The 23316-nt window shown below is 32.0% G+C and overlaps 1 protein-coding gene and 2 long non-coding RNA genes across 4 annotated transcripts in view; 1 reads left to right on the top strand and 2 right to left on the bottom strand.

Annotated features, from left to right (window-relative positions):
- The window catches only part of LOC141455933 (uncharacterized), a 97251-nt gene that overhangs the window by 71279 nt on the left and 2656 nt on the right, over positions 1-23316 (top strand). For both annotated transcript variants that reach the window (XM_074131451.1, XM_074131443.1), the window contains one exon: positions 22262-22403. In XM_074131451.1, coding sequence (XP_073987552.1) covers positions 22398-22403 — 6 coding nt within the window. In that variant the 5' untranslated portion in view covers positions 22262-22397. The remainder of the gene's footprint in view (positions 1-22261; positions 22404-23316) is intronic.
- LOC141455948 (uncharacterized) lies at positions 8713-16989 on the bottom strand. The gene is made up of 4 exons (XR_012459547.1): positions 16887-16989; positions 14059-14100; positions 11127-11189; positions 8713-10085 (listed from the first exon to the last, which is right to left on the bottom strand). It is a non-coding gene; the product is annotated as an uncharacterized lncRNA (long non-coding RNA).
- LOC141455944 (uncharacterized) lies at positions 19844-20377 on the bottom strand. The gene is made up of 2 exons (XR_012459546.1): positions 20245-20377; positions 19844-20156 (listed from the first exon to the last, which is right to left on the bottom strand). It is a non-coding gene; the product is annotated as an uncharacterized lncRNA (long non-coding RNA).

Genomic DNA, 23316 nt, shown 5'->3' with positions numbered 1-23316 from the left:
AAATGAAAATATTCTGAGAAAATTAGTAAAATTTAACGAATCAAAGTTTCTTATTGATGTTTTCAAAACGACATTTTTTTTTTGTTTGTTTTTAAATGAATTCCATTGTATTCTTCTAATTAGAAAGACTCTTTCGAATCCCTAACGCTACTGACATTGTTTCTAACACTATCTCGCACCGAGATCTGGTTCCCTAGAAAGCTGCAAAATACACCACTTTGTCAAGATCCACGCCTCTTTTCCCTCTCAACCTAATCTCTAGTTTCCCAGCACACTGCATTACCAGAAAATCCTTCAAGACAGTTGAACCCCGTTGGCCATGTGAACTTCTTAATAATGAAGTAAGTGTCAGGGCATGGCAGTGAAATGCTCTTCTTGGGGAGTTTCACCATTGTGTGAATTTTCTCTTAATGCTACTCATGTATTTATCGTGTCGTATTATTTTCACTTGTTGCAGATGTTTACTGCAGTTGTGTAAATAAAATTTAAAAACAAAATATAAATTAATAATTTTATTGCTTTGTAAAAGCGTTACGTAATATATTTGATATTTAGTTAATTGTACGATGTAACTAGCGGTTTTACAAACAAATTAATCGGATGTGTACATTCTGCAACTTGGTGTAATACAATCTATCAGCTTCATTAGATTTCTTAGTGGTTTTGGTTGTTGTTTGAAGTACTATGGTAAACTAGTTGGTGTAGTTGAATGTACGCACTGTCATAACTCAATATTTGGTTGATCAGGTTGTATGGCTCCATGTTCTTTACATTAGCGTTACATTTTCAAACACTTCATATTGACGTATTGTAAAGATAATTTGGTTATTATTACAATTGTTTACTCAGTTATCCCTGAAAAGTCCACCAAAAATAAATTATTATGCATTTTCAGACAAATTTAATCCAATATACCTCCCAAAAAGATTAATGAACGTTTTTTAAAGAAGTCCTTGGTTAGCGAATATGTTTTCTCCAGACTCGCTTAGGTTCATCTAGAGGTTTTTGTAGTCATCTCTTCATTGCTGCTAGGTCTAGGATAGGTATTGTTCAGCAAATCTCATTTTTTCATTCAATGAACTGTGGCGATTACCAAACTTGTAGAGACTTGGCTGTTGATAGTCCAGCTTTCCAGAGTAGGCTACATACTTACAGTTCTGAAGTATTTCTACAGGTTTCTGACTTCTTCGGCCAAATTTTGAAGTGGTACACTCGTCATAAGTCATTTCTTGACGTATATTTAATCTTAAATGTCGCTCCCCTGCAAGATCACCGCACCCATTTGTCCTGTTCTTCTTGCATATGAACCTGCCATCTGAAATGTTTCACTATCTGAGAAATGCTGCAATATTGTACGTCGAAAAAAATTGACCAAATTGTGCTGACTCCGTCCTCCTGTGATAAATAAAATGTAATAAATCAGAAATACCTTACATGACTGGACGTAGTGTTGAACTTAGTTCACAAACTATAATAACCTGTCCTACTTCGTTAGGAATAATGCCTGAACTGACTTTTAAAATAATTTTTCATGAACACAGTAGTAAGAGAAAGGAGAGAAAGAATAGCTAGCAAGGAAAGGATTCAATAACCTTCCGTCAGAGAAATCAAAGAAATTAACAAGATAGTAAACAAAATTAACTAGCACGTTCGGTCGAAGATTATTGTCAAATTTATATAATAATAATTTTTTGCTTTGCTGGTTGAATCAAGTTATCTATCAGATGATTATAATAAATACTCAGGATTCATATCCTACTTAAATTTCACTGAAATTCGCATTTTGAGGTCTTTAGAAAGGGTATTCTTGCTGTTAGAATATTTTTGTGTAGGTATACTGGTATATGCATCGCGATTGGGTAATACGTATTTATATGACATCACAAAATTAAAGTAGAAAAGCAGAAACTTGTTAGCACCTTTTATGCCTGCCGAGAAATCTCTGCAAAGGTTTAGATTAGATCAATCAAACGGAAGTATTATTTTTCTGTTTTTAAAAGATTGATATGGTTTTCTGACTGAAAGCTCGAATGGTAAGGGAAACTAAAGATTTAACCACTTACTTTGTTACGGATTAGAGGAAAAAGTAAAACAAAAAATGTTCTGGAAATTAATTACTGTGCTTTCATGTCAACAGCATCCCTTTCTCTCTCCGTAAAGCGTTTATAGTTTATTTCACAGTTAATTGTTAATTCGTTCCTCCAGGGTAGTATTATTTTGTTAAAGTCTTTCAATTAATTACTTTCATTGGTAAAGTGTTAATCAAGTCTTTCATGTGATTAGAAGAAACAAGGCCTTAATTATAATAATAATGAATTTTTGTTTTTGTTTTAGAAATTGTGTAAGCGAAACTAAAATGGAATATAATTTAAAAAAATATATCTGGAATGTCTCTCGCCGCTCTTTCCCCTGCAGCAATTTTAAAAATATAATTGACAGATTTTCTTTAAACTTAAAACATTTAGTACATTTTGATTCGTCTTTCTTTACTCTTTGTAAATAATAAAAATTAAACTAGTAGAAATTTAGTTTTGAAGGAAGCAGATGATTCTCTTTAACCCAGAATCTCGTTAAAAACAGTAATTAATTCCAAAAATCGTTCTAAGTGGATGATATTCTAATTATAAAGCCACGACCTCATCGCCTACAACACCAACAGACCATAGTTCTTTAAACAGATAAAGCATGGCGCAGAAAAAAGTTTGCATGGATGGTGCGATACTTCCTTCAAATAAAATTGCTCTCTAATCCCGCCTAATGTTAAATTTGCACAAAGGACCCCATAGTACTGACAAATAGCTGGCTACAAAGTACTGCCTTGTTATTTTATGAATAGTTTGAATTGTAACTTTTACACGAAGGATGTGGATGTGTGATTTTAAAATTATGAACATTGTGAAATGAATTGTTTCAGCGAAATGATTACTTACTTCAAATCTCGTCCAAAATGAATGATATAAACCAAATAAATGTTTACTTTTTTAAATTAATCACGAAGTAATTAAGTCAAGTTATTAACACATTGATGTTATCATCTGGTAATAATCCTATAGATAGAAATTATTTAAGTACAACGCCGTCCGTCCAGCGTCATCGGCAAGAAGACGGTAATTTACACCTAAAGCTCTGTACTAATGACAATACTAACCTGGAGCAGACATTGAGCTGTAGAAACTCCTGAGTAGAGGACCCTTGGTTTTTAAAAATCTTATCAAAATGACAAACTGCAAATTATAATTTGAAAAATATCTTTCTAACATTTTATCGATGTCTGTGGTGTCAGCCTATTGACTGACAATAAAACAAGATCATTCGCTAAGACCTGTCGTTAGCAGTCAATCATGATTATGTTTAAAGGAGAATTTAAGAAGAAATTGATGTATGTATTATATACTTGTCTTCTGAGTTTCTCAAAGAATTTTATATTTCTTTGTGCAGAATGAATTTAACAAAAGTCGAAAAAGAAAAATCAAGTTAGTCACTTAATGTTTAACATGGACTCCAACAGAAATTCAACTTTATATTGTGGCTTCGAATGATTTATACGAGATCAAAGCTCTATTTTTGTATCATCCAATGTTTTCAAATAGGAAAACTGGTTCGTATTCTATTTGCATAAAATATTTGGATGTCAAATGTGTTTGAATTCATTAAAGTTTAAGAAAATTGAAATTAGAACAGGCGAAATGTTGTAGGAGAAGGTCTTGAAACCAGATTTTTAAAGTTTAGTTACAAGCAATCGCATGATCTCGCAATACTAGAGGCCTTATGACCTATATGGACATTCACTATAAACTTTTCCCTCTCACCACGAGTTGCCTTAAAGTGCACGCTTTGTATAAATCCGGCACTATATTCCAGTCATGAACTCTTATGATTTTATTGTTTGATTTTATTGTTTCTAGATTGTCTTCATGTATCAACCCAATTTGTTATTTTACTTTTTATTGCTGTTTACATTCCGAAAGTTATATTTTCTTGACAACATGTCAATTATTTATTGAACTACCCTTTCTTTTATTACGTCAATAACTCTTAACTTACAATTATAGTCTAGCTGGAATCATAACAACATTTAAATCTGGAGTCTTTCTCAATGGATCACTGACCTCCAAAATTCATAAAAATGTTTTAAACATTATATTCAGCTTTTGTAACTGATTTCATGGTGATAAAATACTGGTCATAAGAACAAATTGGGACATGCTTAGAACAATTTGGAAGAACTCCCTGTTAAATTCTGATTTAGCGGACAAATTTAAATAACATTTTTTAATTTCCTGACAAAAATACATACATGTGAAACAGTTTTTGGAATCTACATGTGAATTTTGCTCAAAGCAAGGTTAGGAGAGAGTCATTTAGTTTTTTATTGACAATAATTGTCATGAAAATATTCATTATTCCTCCCAATTTGAATGTGAAGATAGATGGAAGCATTCGCTAAATGTTCTTTTTGATTAGAGACGTAATTTCTGATATATTTAATAGAAATAACTCAATTATAACTTTATATTATTATAGTAAGTTTAAATTGAAACCTCATTTGGAAGAAAAAACTGGTAGCAACTCCTGGAGTGCTCATATTCGTAGTACCAATTCAGAAGTCATGTGATCAATGGTACTTTATCCTAAGCCTTTTCGCTACATATCTCTCTTGCAACCCATTTAATTAAATAAACTTTCTACTACCTTAAATTTATTCCTTGAATCTTACACGCTTCCTGATCTCTCTTCCAATCATAGTTCTGCGATTTATCCCAAAGCCTAACCTCCTAAATCTAAATCTAATGAACCATCAATTTGTGACCTATCAAAAACCTAATAGAGCTTTCACCTTTTCTTAAATGCATTACTTTTCTCCTCTCCTCTCTGCGTAGATTGCAGAGGAGGATTTCAAACATACATATAATAATGATATGTCCACGTTATGTGGTAGAAAGGAAACGAATGTTTGACGACATACACAGGTATTTAGGTGCACCATTTCGCTACGAAGACATAATATTCTCCACCAACATCTATGTGCTTAAGTCTATAGAGAGCTAGCAATGAAATATGAATGTGGGAAGGGCTAGAGCCTGTTGGCCGCGTAACATGTAACCTTCTCACAAATATGCTCTCGAAAGTTACTAACTAAATCACAATAACTGAAAAAAGCTTCACAAATACTTCCAACACCCAATACGACCAAGTGATGTTCCGCATTTATAATTATTTAACTAAAGTACTAAATTATATTGTTATTTACTAGCTCAGAGACAGGCCAAAATTGAAAAAAAAAGGCTTTATTAGTGATGAGAAGGATGCGTTGGCGTTGGCTTTGGATAAATAAATCCTTCGTTAAAAAGGATCCGTAATTCAATGCTTCCTTTTTCCTCTATACATAATATATAACATAAAACGTACAGAATATATACATTGTATATATATATAATATATATAAATTCGCCAATGTTCACCATTGTGTACCATTATTTTGTACCTTATTTTATTAATGTTACAGAGTTGTTAGCAGGCGCAGAGTTAGGTACGAGGTTTAGCCACCATTTTCTTTGAATATCACCCAAAAGTATTCATTCTTCCGCAACCTTACACTTTCTTGCAATTCTCATTATTAAGTCTTCTGGAAATCTAGCAACTGCAGTCAAATGTATTGACTGCCATTTGAGTCTCCTTATTTATTCTGTAATTTTTCCCAAAAAAAATGTTTATTTGAGATTGGAAATATTTTGTCCATGTTTGATGTACTTAGCTAACTTATAGTTTTGAAGAATATCTCTTCATAGTTGATATTTCTTGTTCATACTGCTCCATTTTTTATTGGAGTGTAAAGGTCGAAGAAACCTTACTTCAAAGCCAAGAAGCATTTTCTTTATCGACCTTAGAGAAAACTCTTGTTCTAGATTAGTTTTGAAATTAGAGAAATAATCGAAAAACTCAAGTTTATAATTGTAATACTTCCAAGAAAAATAATACTTCACTACAGAAATACACATACAACGCATAAAAGGATACATCTAGGAAATTTAAATCATTTTCGGCTGCATCAAATAATCGACCTAGTTAAATCGTTTGACTCAAACGCCGATATCGTTCAGATTGGTTTGCCAATTGTAACTAACACTTTGTAATTAAAGGGAAAACATTATTTTAAGTATGTAAATTACCCTTATTTTAAATGTTTAATGTTAAAACAGATATTCTGTGTTATAGAAAACCGTTTACAAAATAGTAATGATAAAATTTCGGATGAAGATTTGAAATAACGTCATCGAGTTAAAGGACTCCAGATAGTACTCTAGCGACGAGAACTCTTTAAACGTGACCATTGTGCACGGTTCTGATAACTGACTGTGAACTCTGTCACGTCACCTAACACTCTCACTTCGATTACGTGATCGTAGTGTCTTTCTGAAAACCTACGCTTTGGGGATCATCACGTCTTCTTTTTTTTTTCCAACACAATTTCAGTAAATTGTAAAATTTTCATCTAATGAAACCATTTAGATATTGGTAGGAACATTTTCATAGACATAGACTAGTACATTGTACATTATGTAACTAATAGAATAATAACTAATGTTTCATAATTAACACGTTTGTTTAACATTTTTTCCAATCATAAACAACCTTCAACCGCGTGTTTTTTGTAATGTCGCCAAGCAGTTTTTATAGATTAGACATAGTAATGTGCGTGACTTTTAGCGTACAAAAATATCTATAATATTTTAGTATATTATCTCTTCTTTGACGTATTTAAGGTCACTGTTGTGGAGGATATATCAGCATACAAGATATTACTAAAAACTAGAAATATATTTCAAAAGAAATTACTTAAAATGTAAAACCAATCTGTCAATACTGTTTTCGCTAACTTATCAGCCGTAAATCTTAATTATATCCAAGTGGGTGCATATTACTCATCATTTCAAAAAAACATTTTCCCATTTTATTTCTAACATGAAATCGAAAATTGTCCTTTGATGAATTTTCTATTCAGATATATTTGTTAAGAGAAGTGTTATCGGAAATTCACCCCAGGTCGGCCAAAATATAATCACCCTACTGCCTTCACCAAATTTTTGTTTCAAAAAAACTTTAAATATTTATTAATTGACCTCTTTGTATTGACTTTTCTACATTATAACATTGAAACTAAAATACAAAATGGCTAGAAAAAAACAGGGATTGGCTGAAAATTAAAGCTAAAAGTATCGTCTTAAAGTTAATGGTGAAAAACTTGGAAAACTAAACTCTTCACTTCTTAAATGTTCTTCCCACTTAAAACAAATAAAACTTTTTAGCAAAGGGCAGTAAATCTATATTTTTGATTAAGGGTAATAACATATTTTAGTTAAAAATGTGGTTAGATCCGCTGGTAAAGTATCTGAAGTCGAAACTCCAAATTGATTATTCTACCTCAACGCTGGTTGAAAGACCGAATTCGGTCAGGAATGTAATAAATATGCGTTCCACAAGTAATATGTAGTTTAGTGTTGTATGTTCCTGTATTTTCTAAAAAGGAGTCGAAGGTTAATAAGAAGTTACAATTCTGTATCTAAATCTAAATCAAACAATTAGCAAATAAAATTGTTAGGCTGATATTCTAGTTATTATTTTATGCTATACTTTTTTTTTTTGCGAAGAATGCTTTAGTTACGCTTCCATGAGAACCCCTAAAAACCAATTTACCCTCAAAAGTTTAGATAAAACTAACATCAGAAATATTTTTTTATTGTATATTCGCAAATAATACTTAAAGTAATAACTGTACTGTAACTGCAAGTAAAAATAATGACAGTTTTTTTTTATATTACCTAACCAAAAAGATTATTCTACAACTCAAAGAAACTATAAAATGATACTTTTGAAGTAAACGTAATTTCGCAGCTCTCAGAGAGCCCCACCAAAAATAAAAATTGGCTGAAAATAAGTTTCAAACCAAAATATTAGCCCTATCATGTTTTACGATTAAGTTTAAAGCTCTAAAAATCTCCTTTTTTTTACCGCCGTTTTTCGTTTTTGATTCATGACATCCGTATCCGATTCAGGTGGCTTTAAAACGGTAAAATTCAGCAAAAATTCCAAATCAAAACTCTGAGCTAATCTCTTGCTAGAAACTAAGAGAAAGTAATCAATAAAAATGAATAAAAAATGGCCTGCTGGAGCGGAGCAACAAAGTATCTGGATGATACATGGGCTATAAAGATCATGGATGTTCCTACGTGCAAGAAGACAAAGCACCATAAACGTGTTCGCCAAGCCACATTTACAGCATTTCCTCTGAGGCTCTCAAATGAATGGTATCAGCATTTCCAACTAATCATTCTTCTTCTATTTACCTAAGTTTTATTTTTTATTATCTCTTTCTCTCTGTCAGAATTAAATATTCATTTGAAAAATACACACGTTTTTGAGGTGCTCTTATTCAGAAAATACGTCAAGTAAGAACGAGAATCTGAATCGGGAAAATGTTCAAACTGTTATATTTACTAGTGGTAACTTGAGAGTTAAGTTAAAATCGGTCAATTGAAGAAATACTTTATTGATTTTCAGTGAATCCGGGTTTTCTTGAGAGCATTTTCATAGATTTATTTTCCTCTTTCCTATAACTGGACAACAGCGAGTATTTAGGAAGATCTTGTTAAATGTTCAATGCTAAGTTTTCATTTGCTAAAATATCACAGAGAGCCATTTAATGGTCGGTATATACGTTTGAAGACACTCAAATAAATAAATAAATATAACGCAAGGAATTCAAAATCTCTAAGTTACGAAAGTTACGGTGGTTTTTATTTTTATTTTTAGACATTCTCTCTTATGATTTCTACTATTTTTCTTAAAGGCGAAAAGTAACGGCCCCCATGGAGGTAAATTTTTCCCCTTATTAAGAGCTGTCCTCTACAGAGCTATTTCAGTGTAATGTATGGTCTTATCACTTACGTTCACTTAAGGTAAATCGAAGATTCACCCCATATACCACTCACCCAAGGTTAAGATAGGTATGCTAAGTTACTGGATTAAATCTCTTTATAATGAGAACTGGCTACTGATCAGATACAAGTAACACACTAACATTAAAGTGAACTACACTGGTACTGCTCCATTAGAAAGCTGGAGGTCGATGCAATCGGCCTTGCTCTTCACAAGGACGGCCTTTCGCTTCCCACACCGCCATTGCTCTCTGTTGTCGCTCGTTTACCCTCATTTCCTTGTAAAACGTGTCTTCCTATTAACTTCCCATGTTTTTGTCTTATTTTGTTTTTGTGGCGCATGTCAATTTTATTTTTGTAAATCGTAAATGATAAGGCTGGTGCTTCGTTTCTTACGACCTACTCTTGCTTATTGAATTTTTATATCTTGAAAGAAAGAAATTGTTATTATAAAAAAAAAAGATGAAGAGATTTGCACTGGACTCCACGCGGAATTTGTAGATTCAAATCCAGTTTGATTCCCTTAAATTTTCACTTCCTTCGAGCCATCAGCTATTATCTGAAACGAGAAAATACTGTCTAGAGACCGGCAGTGCACTGAGATGGATTCATCGCCAATGATCTCAGATGCTGAACCGCCTTAAATTATAAATAAATATGATAAAAGATAATACCCTTGATATGTAAATTTAAAGAAAGTTGTAACGTTGAAAATGAAAAGGCAGAAAATTTAAGGAGGAAAAACATGTTGGGATTGATTAAAATCTCAGATATTAACTAATGCATTACAGATACCTCCACTTATTAAATATATAATATCTAAATATTTTTAATTATTCTATAAATAAAAAGAGAGAAAACATTTTTAATTTAAAAATTTCAATATGTTTAAATTAAAAAAGATTATAAAAAAGCTTATTGTTAACTAAAATTGTCCAGATAATACTTCTTATTTATTTATTCCTCGATTTATTTTATTAAATTTGATGGCAGATATTTTGCATAGCTATTAAAAGATATGGCGAGATTATTTTTTAAATATTTACTGAAGGATTGGGATTTTATTGATCTTCTCTTCCCACTCTACGCTCTGCAATAAATTAATAAATTTTCAATTTCTGTCTGGAACGTTTTCCTTTATGTGAATTCCTGAAGCAAATTCCAATAGCCATGTTAATTGACATCATTGTTGTCATTGTTCCCAGACATTCGATCTTCTAATGTTATTGGTGTTAGTAAGCGCTTTATGGATAATAATTTCAATCGTAAAGATGAATAGAAGAGAGATTCAATTGCTACGTGACGGGAATTTAGCCTGATTGTTCCTGATTACTTTTTTCAAATTTGGTTTTGGTTAAAATGAACACTTTATTTATATCAAAAAGATTTTTCCATACATTCTGAGAATATTTCTCTCAGATTTCTTGATATTCAATCCAGTTGATTATGACTTTTTCTCAATTAACAGCTGTACAGTTCATTTGCTTAATTTAAAAAAAAAAATCTTTCACACCACAAAGAATCTGTTTCAAGTTCAAGAGAAAAAAAGTATTGTGAAATCTCTCTTCCAATCAAAATAATAATAATAAAAACGCAGAAAGTTCGTTGTGAGTTATATACACTAGTTGTAAGTTCTTCTTTAAACTTTTGGCTAGGGTTTGGTCTTAACAGTCGTAGAAGAAAGGAATCACTAAAATCCCATAATAAGAATTCACACTCAAGCATAAAAGCAGTTCTATAAAATTTACATAAACAAGCTCCTTGGAATTGGATAATTGATTCGTATAATTTTTTTATTTGTTCATATAACGAGTTTCAATTAAAAATCCATTACCTAATCAAGCCAAAATTAGTGTAATAACTATTGAAATATAAGATTTGTGTTAAGTATTAAATTTAATTTTGCTTAGGTATAAAATGAAAGCATATTATGCAAATATTGCGATTTCTGCATAGTAAATCTATGTTAGGAATGTTATTGTTTACTGGGTACCATTACCCTGTTTAACAACTTTTCTTTTTAAAAAAGGTTGATATTAATAATATACTGATATTATTTTAAAGAAATAAAGTATGTTACACAATCCTGCAAAATTTGAATAAAGGTTCAAAAAAAAACTAAAACCTTTAATCAAAACAATACTGTTCATCTCCTTTTGAAAATTTTAAATAGACAATACTTATTCTTACCTCAATTACAGCAATCATTTTTCATGAAATTCAATAGGAGTCTTTAGCTCTATTTAATAATACCTAAAATTTAAATTTCATTATAATCCATTAAAAATACTTTAAATTGTAGTTTACAGATGCTTTCACCTTCAGCGAATCAATCAAACAAAACAGTGGATCGCTAACCTCAGAACGTTTTCTGCTTCTAGTTAGCAACTTTATTACAGCGTTTGAACATCCTATAATCATTTCCGTTATTAGGCAAAGTGTGAAATCGGCTTTCTTTAGAATGTATTAAATAAAAAAAATGAGTACCCTACTTTGATGTAGTGTTAATTTTGCGGTCAGAAATAAGGAATAGCAAGAGGAAAATAGTTATCTCTCTAATGTGTTATACATATATCAGAATTATTTTATGTGTTAATCCTCCTGACATGTTGCAAACGTTTCTTGCAGATTTATTATCGTTATTAAAATTATTATCATATCAATTTTTCGTTTAAAGGATTCGCAAAAGAAGAAAGATTTATAATTTACCGCTGTAGTTATAAATCAAGACAACTGTTATTTCTCGGCTATCTTATAATTAGTTCGGTGGTTGTTAGATGAAGTATTGTGCCTCAATTCCATTAATTAATTGTTTTCATAAATTTCAGCATTTAATTAATATTTTTTACCATTAATTAGTTTTGATTTCCATTAGTCAATACGCTTATTTGGCAATTTCGTTTCTACAAAAGTATAATTTTGTATCCTGGATGCTAATAAGAACGTTTTCAATATTTATAGTTTTTTTTTTTTTTGTAGTCATCCCTTAAGGATCATTACTCAGATGAAACATTAGACTTATACTCCAGGTAGTGATAATATTTATTTTTGTTTATGTTCATCAAACGTCTGTTTCGACGTGTAAGAAGAAACTCGATGCAGCAAACGTGGAAATTGCGTATTTGATGGAACTGAATGCAATGCATTCTCAACCACTACTATAAAACACATTAGAACAAACATTACTCCCACAAATAGCAAAAATAAACGAACATTAACGACCAATATCAGCGTAGAGACCAAACGAGGATAACAACCGATTTAAGTAGTGACTCCTACGATTTCATAGAAAACTTTTTTTTTTTTTGCAAGTTGGTTGATTCGTCAATTAAATCCGATACTGCTCCGCTCATGGTGTTCAAATTTTACGAGCAGTCGGCCGAACTGAAAACTAGCAGTCACTGTTTACAAGCGGTTATGTAGGAGGGCCTACAAACGAAGATGTATAGTGTTACTGGTTTTGATTCCCGCAGCTGGTCTGGCGGTTTACTTATTGTGTCACCGAAACGATCGATCTTAAAAGCCCGTCTGAAAACAATTGGCATTCATTTAACTTTAAATCTAGCGAAATTATTAGCGGGGAACTCTGTTAGCTAGACTGATAAAATAAGATTAAACAAACAACCAACTGAGTTAAACAGTCGACTGAGAACTAGTCTCTTCGACAATACATTATATAATCTGTCAACGACTGCTTTGCCACCAAACCTTCAAGTTATTTCATTAAGAACTTTATGGAAGGTCATCTTCTAACGATGAGATTTAACTCCGAATATTGTTTAAATTGTGCTTAATTTTCGGATATAAGTTTTAAGTGTTCTGCTTTTCAGAACATAGATGCTAATGCTTTTTTAAGAGGTATTTATCAATTATTTATCTTATCTTGAAAGCAATTTAATTAGATTCTGTAATAGTACTGTTGGAACCCCAACTTCACTTTGCTGCATAATTGAACAGCTACATAATTTTTGTAAATAGAAAAAAAATAATTTTTATATGTACATATGATTGCTTATCAAAGAAAAATAAAGAAGGAAAAGAGGCAAATAGCCCATTTTAAAAAGTCTTTCTCAAGACTCTGGAATGGCAGTGTGGTTCTTTGGACGGTACAGAGATAGCGACGCAGTCGCGACGCCAGGGCGCGGCACGGTCGACTTCGCTATAAAAAGGGCAGAATCGGCCGTGTCTGCATCAGTCCAAGATAATTTTTCAACGGGAAAACATCCACAATAGCTACCTTAGCTGGAAGATTGCTGACTGGGCCTTACTCTCAACCTGGATCTCTGTGCCGGCCAAAGGACCTCACTGTCCGGACCAGAACAAAAATCGATCACTTAACCCCTGTATTTTGAAGAAAGAAGAAAGAAGGAAGTGCAGCACACGAGTCGCCCAGTTCACCAGCTACGAAGGCAAGCCGAATCACCAGCGCTGCCACAGTGTGAGATACGAGCGAGGACCAGGCCAATTGGTACCGGGGTTTATCGGGGTGCTGGCCACACTGCCGGGGCTCCCAAAGCCGGTTGACTGGTATTAGCGAACGGCCCTTTTCAGGGCCTCTCACATCCCTTTGGCTGTGGCCTTGCGCTGGGATCAAGCCATTCTCGGAGCGGCGCAGTAACTTCAACCAACAGTGTGAACGGTCCTTTTCAGGGCCACCCAACTGTACGGCTTCCCCGCTGGGGAGCGCCATAGGCGAGTCAAGCGCCGACATATTTTTTTGTGAACGGTCCTTTTCAGGGCCATCCAGTCACTTGTACCTGCGAGCGGTGAGAAGAAGAGCTTGTATACTGGACTTCATCCCTCGGCCGCATTAGTATACAACAGTACAGTAAGCTGGGTAATAACTTTTCTGGTTTGAGTTTCACTATTTATACAAAGTATAGTAAAACTTCTTAAAAAATAAAGTTATCTGCAAATGATGTTGTTGAAGATAATATACTGCTGGAATACAAATTACAGTGGCTGCAAGTAATTGCTAGAGTAGATAATAGAGACAGTGTCACATCTCCCGTGTGGTACAATTAGCTCTACACTAATCGGATTGACTGGTAATCATACTCTAGTCGTGGTTATATTTGAATAGTAGTTCCAGTTAGTCGTTAGTGATTCTGTAGCTACTCACTTCGCTTTCCAGGATTTCATGCAATGAGAAAATATTGATCTCCTGTAACATGAATCAGCTGGCGTTACTCTTTATAATTATTGCATAAATTAGGTTTAATTTAAAAAAAATATATAAAAAATAATTTTCATTTGTTAATGAAAGTATTAGACTATTTTATCAGTTGCTCTAAGGAGTATACAATGACAAATATGCCGATGAGTACTTGCTGATACTGCGGGCACTCATCAGGGTTTAATGACAAGATTTTACATTCACAAATGCTGAATATACAATGATATATCCCCCAAATACTATAAAAATGAAATCTCAGAAAAAAAAAAGTGAAAGATTTCAATGTGAATAAGAAGCATATGATGGTTAAATTAAGAATGTTAAATGTGCGATTAAAAAAAAAAAAAATAATCATAATCCATTCAGCGAGTTGGTATTTTAGGTTAAAAGAAGCTGACAGTAACAGATAACTTCCTAATGGAGGTACCAACTTCTAATAAACCTTGGAGCTTTATGCTATCTTTCTCTAAGCTGTTCACTCGTATAGACGTTGCAAAACGATTCTTCGCCATTACTTTTTTTAAGAACATTTTTATTTCGTACTAAGGAAGCCTCCAAACGAGATTTCATAAAGACAATGACATAAGTTTGACTCCAGCGCAAACCGTTGCTTTACTAGTTGCGAAGTAATGTAAGTGAGTAGTTGTTTATTCATTGAACTGTGAGCAACTTTTATTAATGGTGTTTTAACTAACCACTCGTGCCTATCTACTCGTAGCCACTCGTGCAGTCTTATATTGATTATATTGCACTTTACTGGACTAATTTATTAGGTAATATTATTAATGGTTATGAAAAACTAGTTTCATATTATCGTCTACTGAAGTAGTTCATGATGGAATTAAGTGAATGTGAAAAAACAATGAGTCGTAAAAATTCGAAAAAATCCTAAAAAAACTGAAAGAATTAAATTAAATAATGAACTACCAAATTCAAAGCCACTTTAAACGTCAAATTGGTAAAATACTGACTGGAACTAATCACAGTAATTCCAAAGACAGTCTTAATTTTAAATTGAATGAACCAAGCGGCCATCCTGGATGCCACCAAGGGTTTTTTTTTAACAATGTAAAGATAGTTTGAAGAAAATAAGAATTCAATTAAATTTACTGAGAATAAAGAAGATTTTGACTTTGCCAAAAAATAATTAACAAATGCAAAAGAGAACACAAAATGATAAAACATCCGCCGAAGAAGAAGCGATTTTCAAGCTCTTTTTAGAGTTATTAGCAAATCTTTTAACCATAAAGATCTTATATATTAAAAATTAATCAATTCTTTTATAATTGGTGGATAAAGCTTAATCTGTATAAGTTTGAATCTATAATGCTTACTAAAAGAAGGACTATCACCTCTGGTGAAGTAAGTTTAGGTATATCCGTGATACTTTTCAAATTCTATTAAATATCTTGGGGTTCAGCACGACAATAATCTGAGGTTAATAATTTGATAAATAAAGCAAAGGAAGCAATAAGAATGTTGTTTCCTCTACTTTCCCACATTCTGGGCTCTCCTCTGGACAGCTAAGTTATGACTGATTTACAAAGTTTCTATTAGACCATTAGTAATTTGAACTTGAGAGTTGGAATCTCACGAAAGCATCAAAAGCTGACTTGCAACCAAAGCGTCTGTGCTATTGATGGCGTCTGTTGCTATACTGAATAACAAGAGCTAGTACCAATATACAAAAAGGCAAAGAATGAGATTAAATTTAGATGTTACTGAAGAAATAATAAATTCAAAGATTTTAGCAAGGGCAGCTTGACACCAAGAATCTACATACCTTTCTATCCAGTACTTGAAGCAAATTTTCAATTTGTTCTAGTATAGTCTAGCAAATCTTTTTCATAAAATAAACTAAACATGTTGTGCATGAATTCGTGTTACTGCTGGTTTAGCTTAATTTGAGGTATTTTCGTCAGCAAAAAAAAAAAAAAAAAAAAAAAAAAACAGTAATGGATATAAAATGTGTAAAAAGTAAAGATATGGAGGACATAAATTTGGCAGTAAATGGTACAGAAGGGCAAGAGTTAGCGAGAAGAGAATTACGGCCCTAGTTAGATGGGTAACTAATGTACTACTCTATAGCACACCACCCAAACCGCTACTGTACGTTTAGTGTTCAGTAGTTGTTGTTGGACGTCACTTGACTGATTGTCCTCAGAGGATAAGGGGGGTTAATCCATCAAAATATCTTGGCCGCTTATATCCTCTGTCTATAGTGTAGTCCATGAATAAACCTCTGTTGTAAACTAGTGCTTTGGGATATCTCTCTCCCTTAATATTTCACTTCTCTATGCATTTTTAATTTTTTATTTGCATCCGTATTAAGCATAAATTTATCTTATCTTCCTTTATGGTGATTAGTGTATTGAGCAGAATTGTTGATTTTATCGAAATCCTCGGAACATTAAAAAAAAAACTATTTTTAAAAATCGCTGACCCGAGAGTTTTGTGTTTGTTCTTAAGGGATATCCCCAACCAAAATGGAACATCGCAGAAATTTCTAGTCGTAATTTTATACTTTATTTAGGCACTAGACGATAAGTTCTGATTTCAACCTTGAAGAAAGTTATTTTAGTTATCTGCCTCCCCCAAATCTAGAATATTGCTATATTTTGTAACAAATTTCCAAATACAATAACTTTTTATCCACTTAATAATAAATACTTTGGAACGAATACACGAATGTCATAAACTATTTATTTATTGACTAATTTACGAGCAAAAAGTAATCTGATAATCATAGACATGAGGATAAAACTGTTAATTACTTTTATTATTCCATAATCTTGCGGGGCACCTGGCGCTTCAATATCAGCCGTTTCATCTATTTGGGTTACACGGTAGTAATAAGTTGGTACACAGTATTCAGCTGAAAGGGTTTGGAAAGAGCATATTTTTACATTTGTTGTAGAATTCTTATTTTTGGGTTATCTTGGGCTAACATACCATTCAGACGTAAAAAGAAGCGCAGGTGAGGTTTCATACGCTTAGGAGTAAGTAAAGTGCTCGCTCTTAAACTTAAATAGCAAATTTTAGAAGGCCCTCCTAAGGTATAAAGTTGTTCACAGTCGTCTGGTACTTTGGACCAATTTATAAAAAAAAGTTCTAATGCTTGTATGAGGACTTATTATGGTTTTTGCCTATCGCAGTCTGTGTGGCAATAACAAAAAAATAAAATTAAAAACTAATCAAATAATTTTATTAAAATAAATATTCCATAACCAACTAAAAACTATTTATTTATATGAATGATAGAAGTTGTACTGTTTAGTATTGTAATTTTGCTTACATAAAATCTAGCAAAAGTTAATAATACAAAATCTATTTTGAAAGAAAACCACTTAACAACGACTCTCTCGGTTTTAAAATGCTTTGTTAAAAATCTAATGTAAATGTACATTGTACGACATCTAGCGGTTTTACTGAGAACTAAAGAACTAGGACCTTTTTTAAAAGATTATTTATAAATTTTTCTTCTTATAGTTTTAAATTTTCTAAATTGTAAGTTTAAGCCTATTTATTATAAATTTTACTTCTCACAAAGCTATGAAGAACACACTACGAGTATTGTTTTGTAGTAAATTGGTGTAATATACCTTTCACTGGAAAAAGTTAAACCACAAAATAAATGTTGAAAAAAATAACTGAGTTTATTTATGAATAAAATAATTATATATATATATATATATATATACATTAGCGAAAAGGCTTACTTACCAAATTTTTGCATACATAATAATCCACCAGTTTTATAAATGTTAAAATGAATTATAAAAGTGATAAACTTGTCTAGGGCCAACCCCAGATTCAGGCAAACACCTCGCACTTAAAAGAAGTCTATGTTGATAATTTAATTTAAGCAAATATTACTTTTGTTTAGTTTATTTTCTTTCTAAGGTACCCGTACAAAATGTCTTCGGACCTTTGGGTTCGAGTTAGGGAAGAGTCTGGGGTGACTTGCTCTAGACGAAATACGTCTCCTTCTAACCCCTAAACATTTTCTCCAAATATTTTCTAAGTTCTTTCTTACATTAATAATTAGTATACACATCGTAAAAAAATATATTTAAGGCAAAATAATGTGCAAAAAAAAAAAGAGATATCCATCCTTATTTCATTTAGAAATAATTTTTTCATAAAATTCGTTTTACACTAATGACAACTGGAGCAACTTTAAACTTTAAAATTCAAGGAGTTAAGAGGCTAATTTTTTTGATAAACTGATTTAGAAAAGACTCTTTGTAGATAAAATGCTTTTTAGTGCTTTAATAATTTAAAAAAATGAAATCAATTAATAAATAACATTATTTAAACAGAGATGTTTGAATATCTCAGAGGAGGAAGTACTGCTGAATATTTAATTTGCTGATTAAATGAACGTTAGTTTTAGTCGCATTTTTTATTTATTTATTTATTTTCTTCGTTTCAAAGATTTCTTTAAACAAGTTCGGGCTGAATTTCACGATCAATAATTCTTTTATTTAAATTTTGACAGTAATTTAAATTGATAATTTATTATGCTGGTCATTTAATCTAAAGACATATCTCTCCTATTCAATACAACTTTAAATAGAAAAACTTCTTAACCTAAATAATAAGACAATAGTATTACATTCTGGATAGTTGTGAAATTACAGAGATACAGTTAAATGATAGGAAAGAATGCTGTGAAATTTTTTTTTCTTTCTTTTCTATGTGAAATGAAGAATTTCCGTTCAGAGGTCGTGACTAGGGCCGTGAGATTACCCACCATTTAGCTGAATCTGAGGTCAAAAATTGCAATTTTCTGTTTGAGAATCCGTAATTCCTAATGTCCAATATCTAGACTTGAAAGTAAAAAGTACGTTAATGATGAAATAAAAAAATTGTTTTTATTGCAGAAGAATAGTTTGAGAATCAAATATTTTCATTGTTTACAGTTGGTTTAGAAACAAATTTGAAATTGTTGCTGTGTAATAAATAATAAAAGGATAATAAAGGATAATATTCGACATGGTACGCCAATTCCTCTCTGGCTATCGGAATTTCATCATCACCGGACGAGTCTCGTAATTTGGAGAGTTTGACTTCTATTTGCAAAGCTTCATCACACCCTACTTGTCGACTAGTGCCATGTGTGCGATAACATGTCGATGTCTGCCAAGTAAAGTGAGCGATGAAGCTTTCTTAGTAGGAATCGAATTTTGTATCCTGCATATTGGTTAATTACCTACCATGATGAATGAAAATTCGATACCGTTCAGAAATAAGAGAACATATCTGCTTTGATGGATGAAATCAAAGATAATATCCGGCAATCTGGACTCGCAGTTTTAATTTTCTGCAAAAAAAAAAAGTAATGTCTACTTTTTTCAGGCGGGCTTAACGTCCAACTACCAATTAGGTGTCGTGGACGGAGGCGACTAGCAAACATATTTTACTGTAAATTTCTTTTATTAACCATTAAATAAAATCCAAGGCCTAGACCGGGAATCGAACCCAGTACCACAATACATATTAGCTTTACAGGTCTTGCCTCTAACCGCACGGCTACAGTAGCGCCCCAATTTTCTGTATCTCTTCTTTCTTGTGATGCAAGATAACCACTGATGACACTAAAAAAGGACTTAATTTTCGTGATAAAAAACGCAGTTAATCTTGATTTCAGCATTTTTTTTGACTTACATTCAACGTGCCTCGATAAAGAGAAGAGTATCAAAACAAATTTAAAAGCTAAATAATGCCCTTAGTTTTTTTTTTCTTTTTTTAAGAATTGAAATTTGACTAATTATTTTTTAATAGTTTAATTCATTCTTTCAATAAGACATCATAATATTAAAATAATAATAATAATAATCAACGTTTATGGTTTCGTATAGTCTTCTGGTAAAGAGATTGACTTGAATGTTGGCATATTAGCCTGGACTGAACTTGGGAATAAAGCCCGATCACGAATGAGTTTGGTTAAGGCATTAGTGACTGCAAATCCCACAGCTACACTAGCTGCTGTACCAGTTACGAATAGCATAAAGAATGGGACTGCACGTTTGGACATTCTCCTGCAAATTGAAATTTACGAGCAAAACAAAATCAGAGAGTGTGAGTATTACATAAAACAAAAAATCATAATTTTACTCCAATAACTACCTTGATTTTCATAAAAACAAATTGATGGTTTGAGTAAAAAACTCTTATTACTTAAAATAATTTTGTTTTTCCTAAATCACCAAACAAGTTTATTTATAAATAGAACATATGATTTAAAAAATAACATTGTTAATTCATGGTTTCATTTAATTATTTAATACTTTTAGAAATTTAATTCAGATTTTTTTCTTTTTTAATAAATTAAGCGTCAGCAACTGTCAGCGTTATGGATCTCCACATCTTCCTAAAATACCCTATAGTGAATTCTGACAGCTCTTTCAATGAACGACTCTGGATTCACCCCGTAGATTCTGACTCCCGTCAACAGGCCATTTAGAAACCATCTATAATTAATACACTTTTTTCGTCTCCTTTTGGTCTAAACTGAAGTCTATTCAAAACTAAATGTTAAGATCACTTGAAATGGGTATTTTGAACAGCTGTATGTAGGTAGGAATTAATCCTCCGTTAAATTTGCAATAATTACAACTAATACCTAAATCTTTTAATTTTCTGTGATGTGCACTATCTTTATTACCATAGTATCATCGAGACAATCTCATTCGCTCTTCTAGAGCAAACTTGCCAATCTCTGTCTTCTTAAGATACAATAGCTTCTTTAACCGTCCAATCATAACATCAACTCTGGAGGTTTTCACACATGTCAATATTTTGGGTACAACCTGTGGGTCTTAGACTTCAGAGTTTCCCGCAGATTCTAGGAAATCGACAAATACCCAGTTTTGGTGTTTTTGTGATTGTATGAGTATATTGCGAGTATAATTGTGCATTCCAAGTGCTGTAAGATGCTCTCCCCCACCTCTTGAGGGAGTTTTTTTAAAGTTTACTTTACAAGTTAGTTCTGGATAAATTATGGTACACCTTTTCAACCCGCAAAATATATCATGGTAGGCCAAACGAGGTCACTAGCTCATTTGTGGCCATAATTTTGGTATTAGCGGGATCAAATCCTTGATGAGGGCATCCTTTTACTGGTTCATAAAGAGTAGAGATTCTCCAAAGACACTAATATTTTCCTTAACTTGAGTATGGTATCCACCTACACCATAACGGCAATCACAAATTAATAATTAATATGGTGCAAATAACTGAAATCGTTATTTTCCTAAATCTAAGATGTAATTAAAATGTATTTCAGCGAGTTGTCAACATACATCGCACAGATTCAAGCCATACAGAAAAAATTTAGTGCCTTACAGTACATCACAAACACTACTTTACACATTCATCAAAATATTTCATTCGTAAGAGAACTAACGCAGTAATTTAAAAAAAAGAAAAGTGCACCCAAACCAACAAACACATCAACAAGACCATCCCTGGGATTCCGCCCAGATATGGACTCCTCCTGTCAGAGGAAGAGGAGCAACCCGTCCAAGAATTACTCTCCTGACAGTTCAAGACATACTTAATAATAATAAAGCCTTTTATTTGATTTCAAAATAATACATTTTATAATAAAACAAATAAAATAAGAACTCCTCAAAAAGAATATTAAAAACTGAATGAAATTAAAGAATATTAATCATATATAAACAAATTTATTTATTTATTCTTGAAACTAGGCCCACTATTGAGCGTAGGCCTCTCCCAATAAACTCCACAATTTTTTATCTTTGGCTTTTCTAGTTCATGATGGTCCAGCATGTTGTATAAAGTCATTCGTCCATTTTTGTCTGGGTACCTTTTCTTGAAATTTAAAGATCAATTAATAATTCGATTAATCCAACGACCATCTTTCACTCTCATTAGCTTTCCTGCCCATTTCCACTTTGTCAGCTTCATCTTTTTTATAATATCTGTCACTCCCCCTTTACTCCAATACAGACTTACCCATCATCAAATTTACTTATTTCATTAGTTTGCGTATTATAAATGAATATAAATTATTTTTGATAAAAATAAAAAATACTAGTTTCTTTTTAATGTTTTTATAAAATGAATGAACTTTCTATTATTTCAAAAGAGGTTAATCTAATTAAAATTACATTTGCAGGAGTGATGAGCTACAAAATGAGAAGAGTAATGAAGGAGTTGAGACGTTAGAAGAGGCCAGGAAAGTAATTAGGGAGCTAAGAGAGAGACACAGACTGCAGTCTCACCAGTTGTTATCTTGGAAACGTCGATATAAGATGCAGGTATTAATATTACAACTTTAAATTTCATAGCTTTTCTATTAGCAAACAATCAAAAGAATTTCTCCCACGGCTATTTAGCTAATGAAATTTTTTTTTACTATACTTTGAAGAGGTCGACTCACTCTACATTTTTTTTGCTGGGAAACAGGCCCCGCCACAGATATTAAATTAAGATAAAATTTACATCTAAGTTGTAATAAATAAACAGAGTCCAAAATTCAATAAAAAAAAAAGAAATTATTACATGCCCAAAGCATGAAGCTTAGCCTCACCGCAAAGTGAGCTGCCGAGATTTCAAAAATCGGAGATAAATTTATTTTATAAAGCAGTGTTCTTGCTTTCAACTTGCCAATGTAATTTCCCCTAAAACTTTACAGCAGGAAGTAGTATATAATGGAGTTATTTCGAAAGAAAGCACAAGAAATATTACTTATATTTCATATTTTTTGAAATATCTTTTTTTTTTTTAAATATGTAAGACCATTTTTATGTATATTACATTTTTTTTATATAATAAAAATATTTATAAAACCTATATACATTTACTAAGCACATCAGAAGTGAAAGCTAAAACACTTACTTTTATGGTGCCAAACATAGAACATTATTTTGCTATTGGGCAGGGAATTTACATTCGAACTTCAAGTTCGAAAATATATAAATTGTCTACACATTCAGTGGATCAAGTTGAACCATACTTTTCCTCAAGTTTTTTTAAAGCTTTGGCCGAATATTTTAAGAACAACTTTTGGCTAAAGTTTCTAATAATTGTTACTACTCCCCATAGTCAGTAAAATTACAATTTATTAGTAAAATCTTAAACCCTGAAATTTAAATTTTAAAGTAACAAATACTGACCAAGATTAAATTAGTAATAGCTTTATAAAATAGCTAATAGAGACTTTATGATGTT

This window comes from Rhodnius prolixus, unplaced genomic scaffold (genome assembly GCF_049639745.1).
Source record: "Rhodnius prolixus isolate KJV_2025 unplaced genomic scaffold, Rpr scaffold_1, whole genome shotgun sequence".
Taxonomy (NCBI): Eukaryota; Metazoa; Arthropoda; class Insecta; order Hemiptera; family Reduviidae; genus Rhodnius; species Rhodnius prolixus.
The sequence above is the reverse complement of the archived record's forward strand: the minus strand, read 5'-3'. Positions and strand labels throughout refer to the sequence as shown.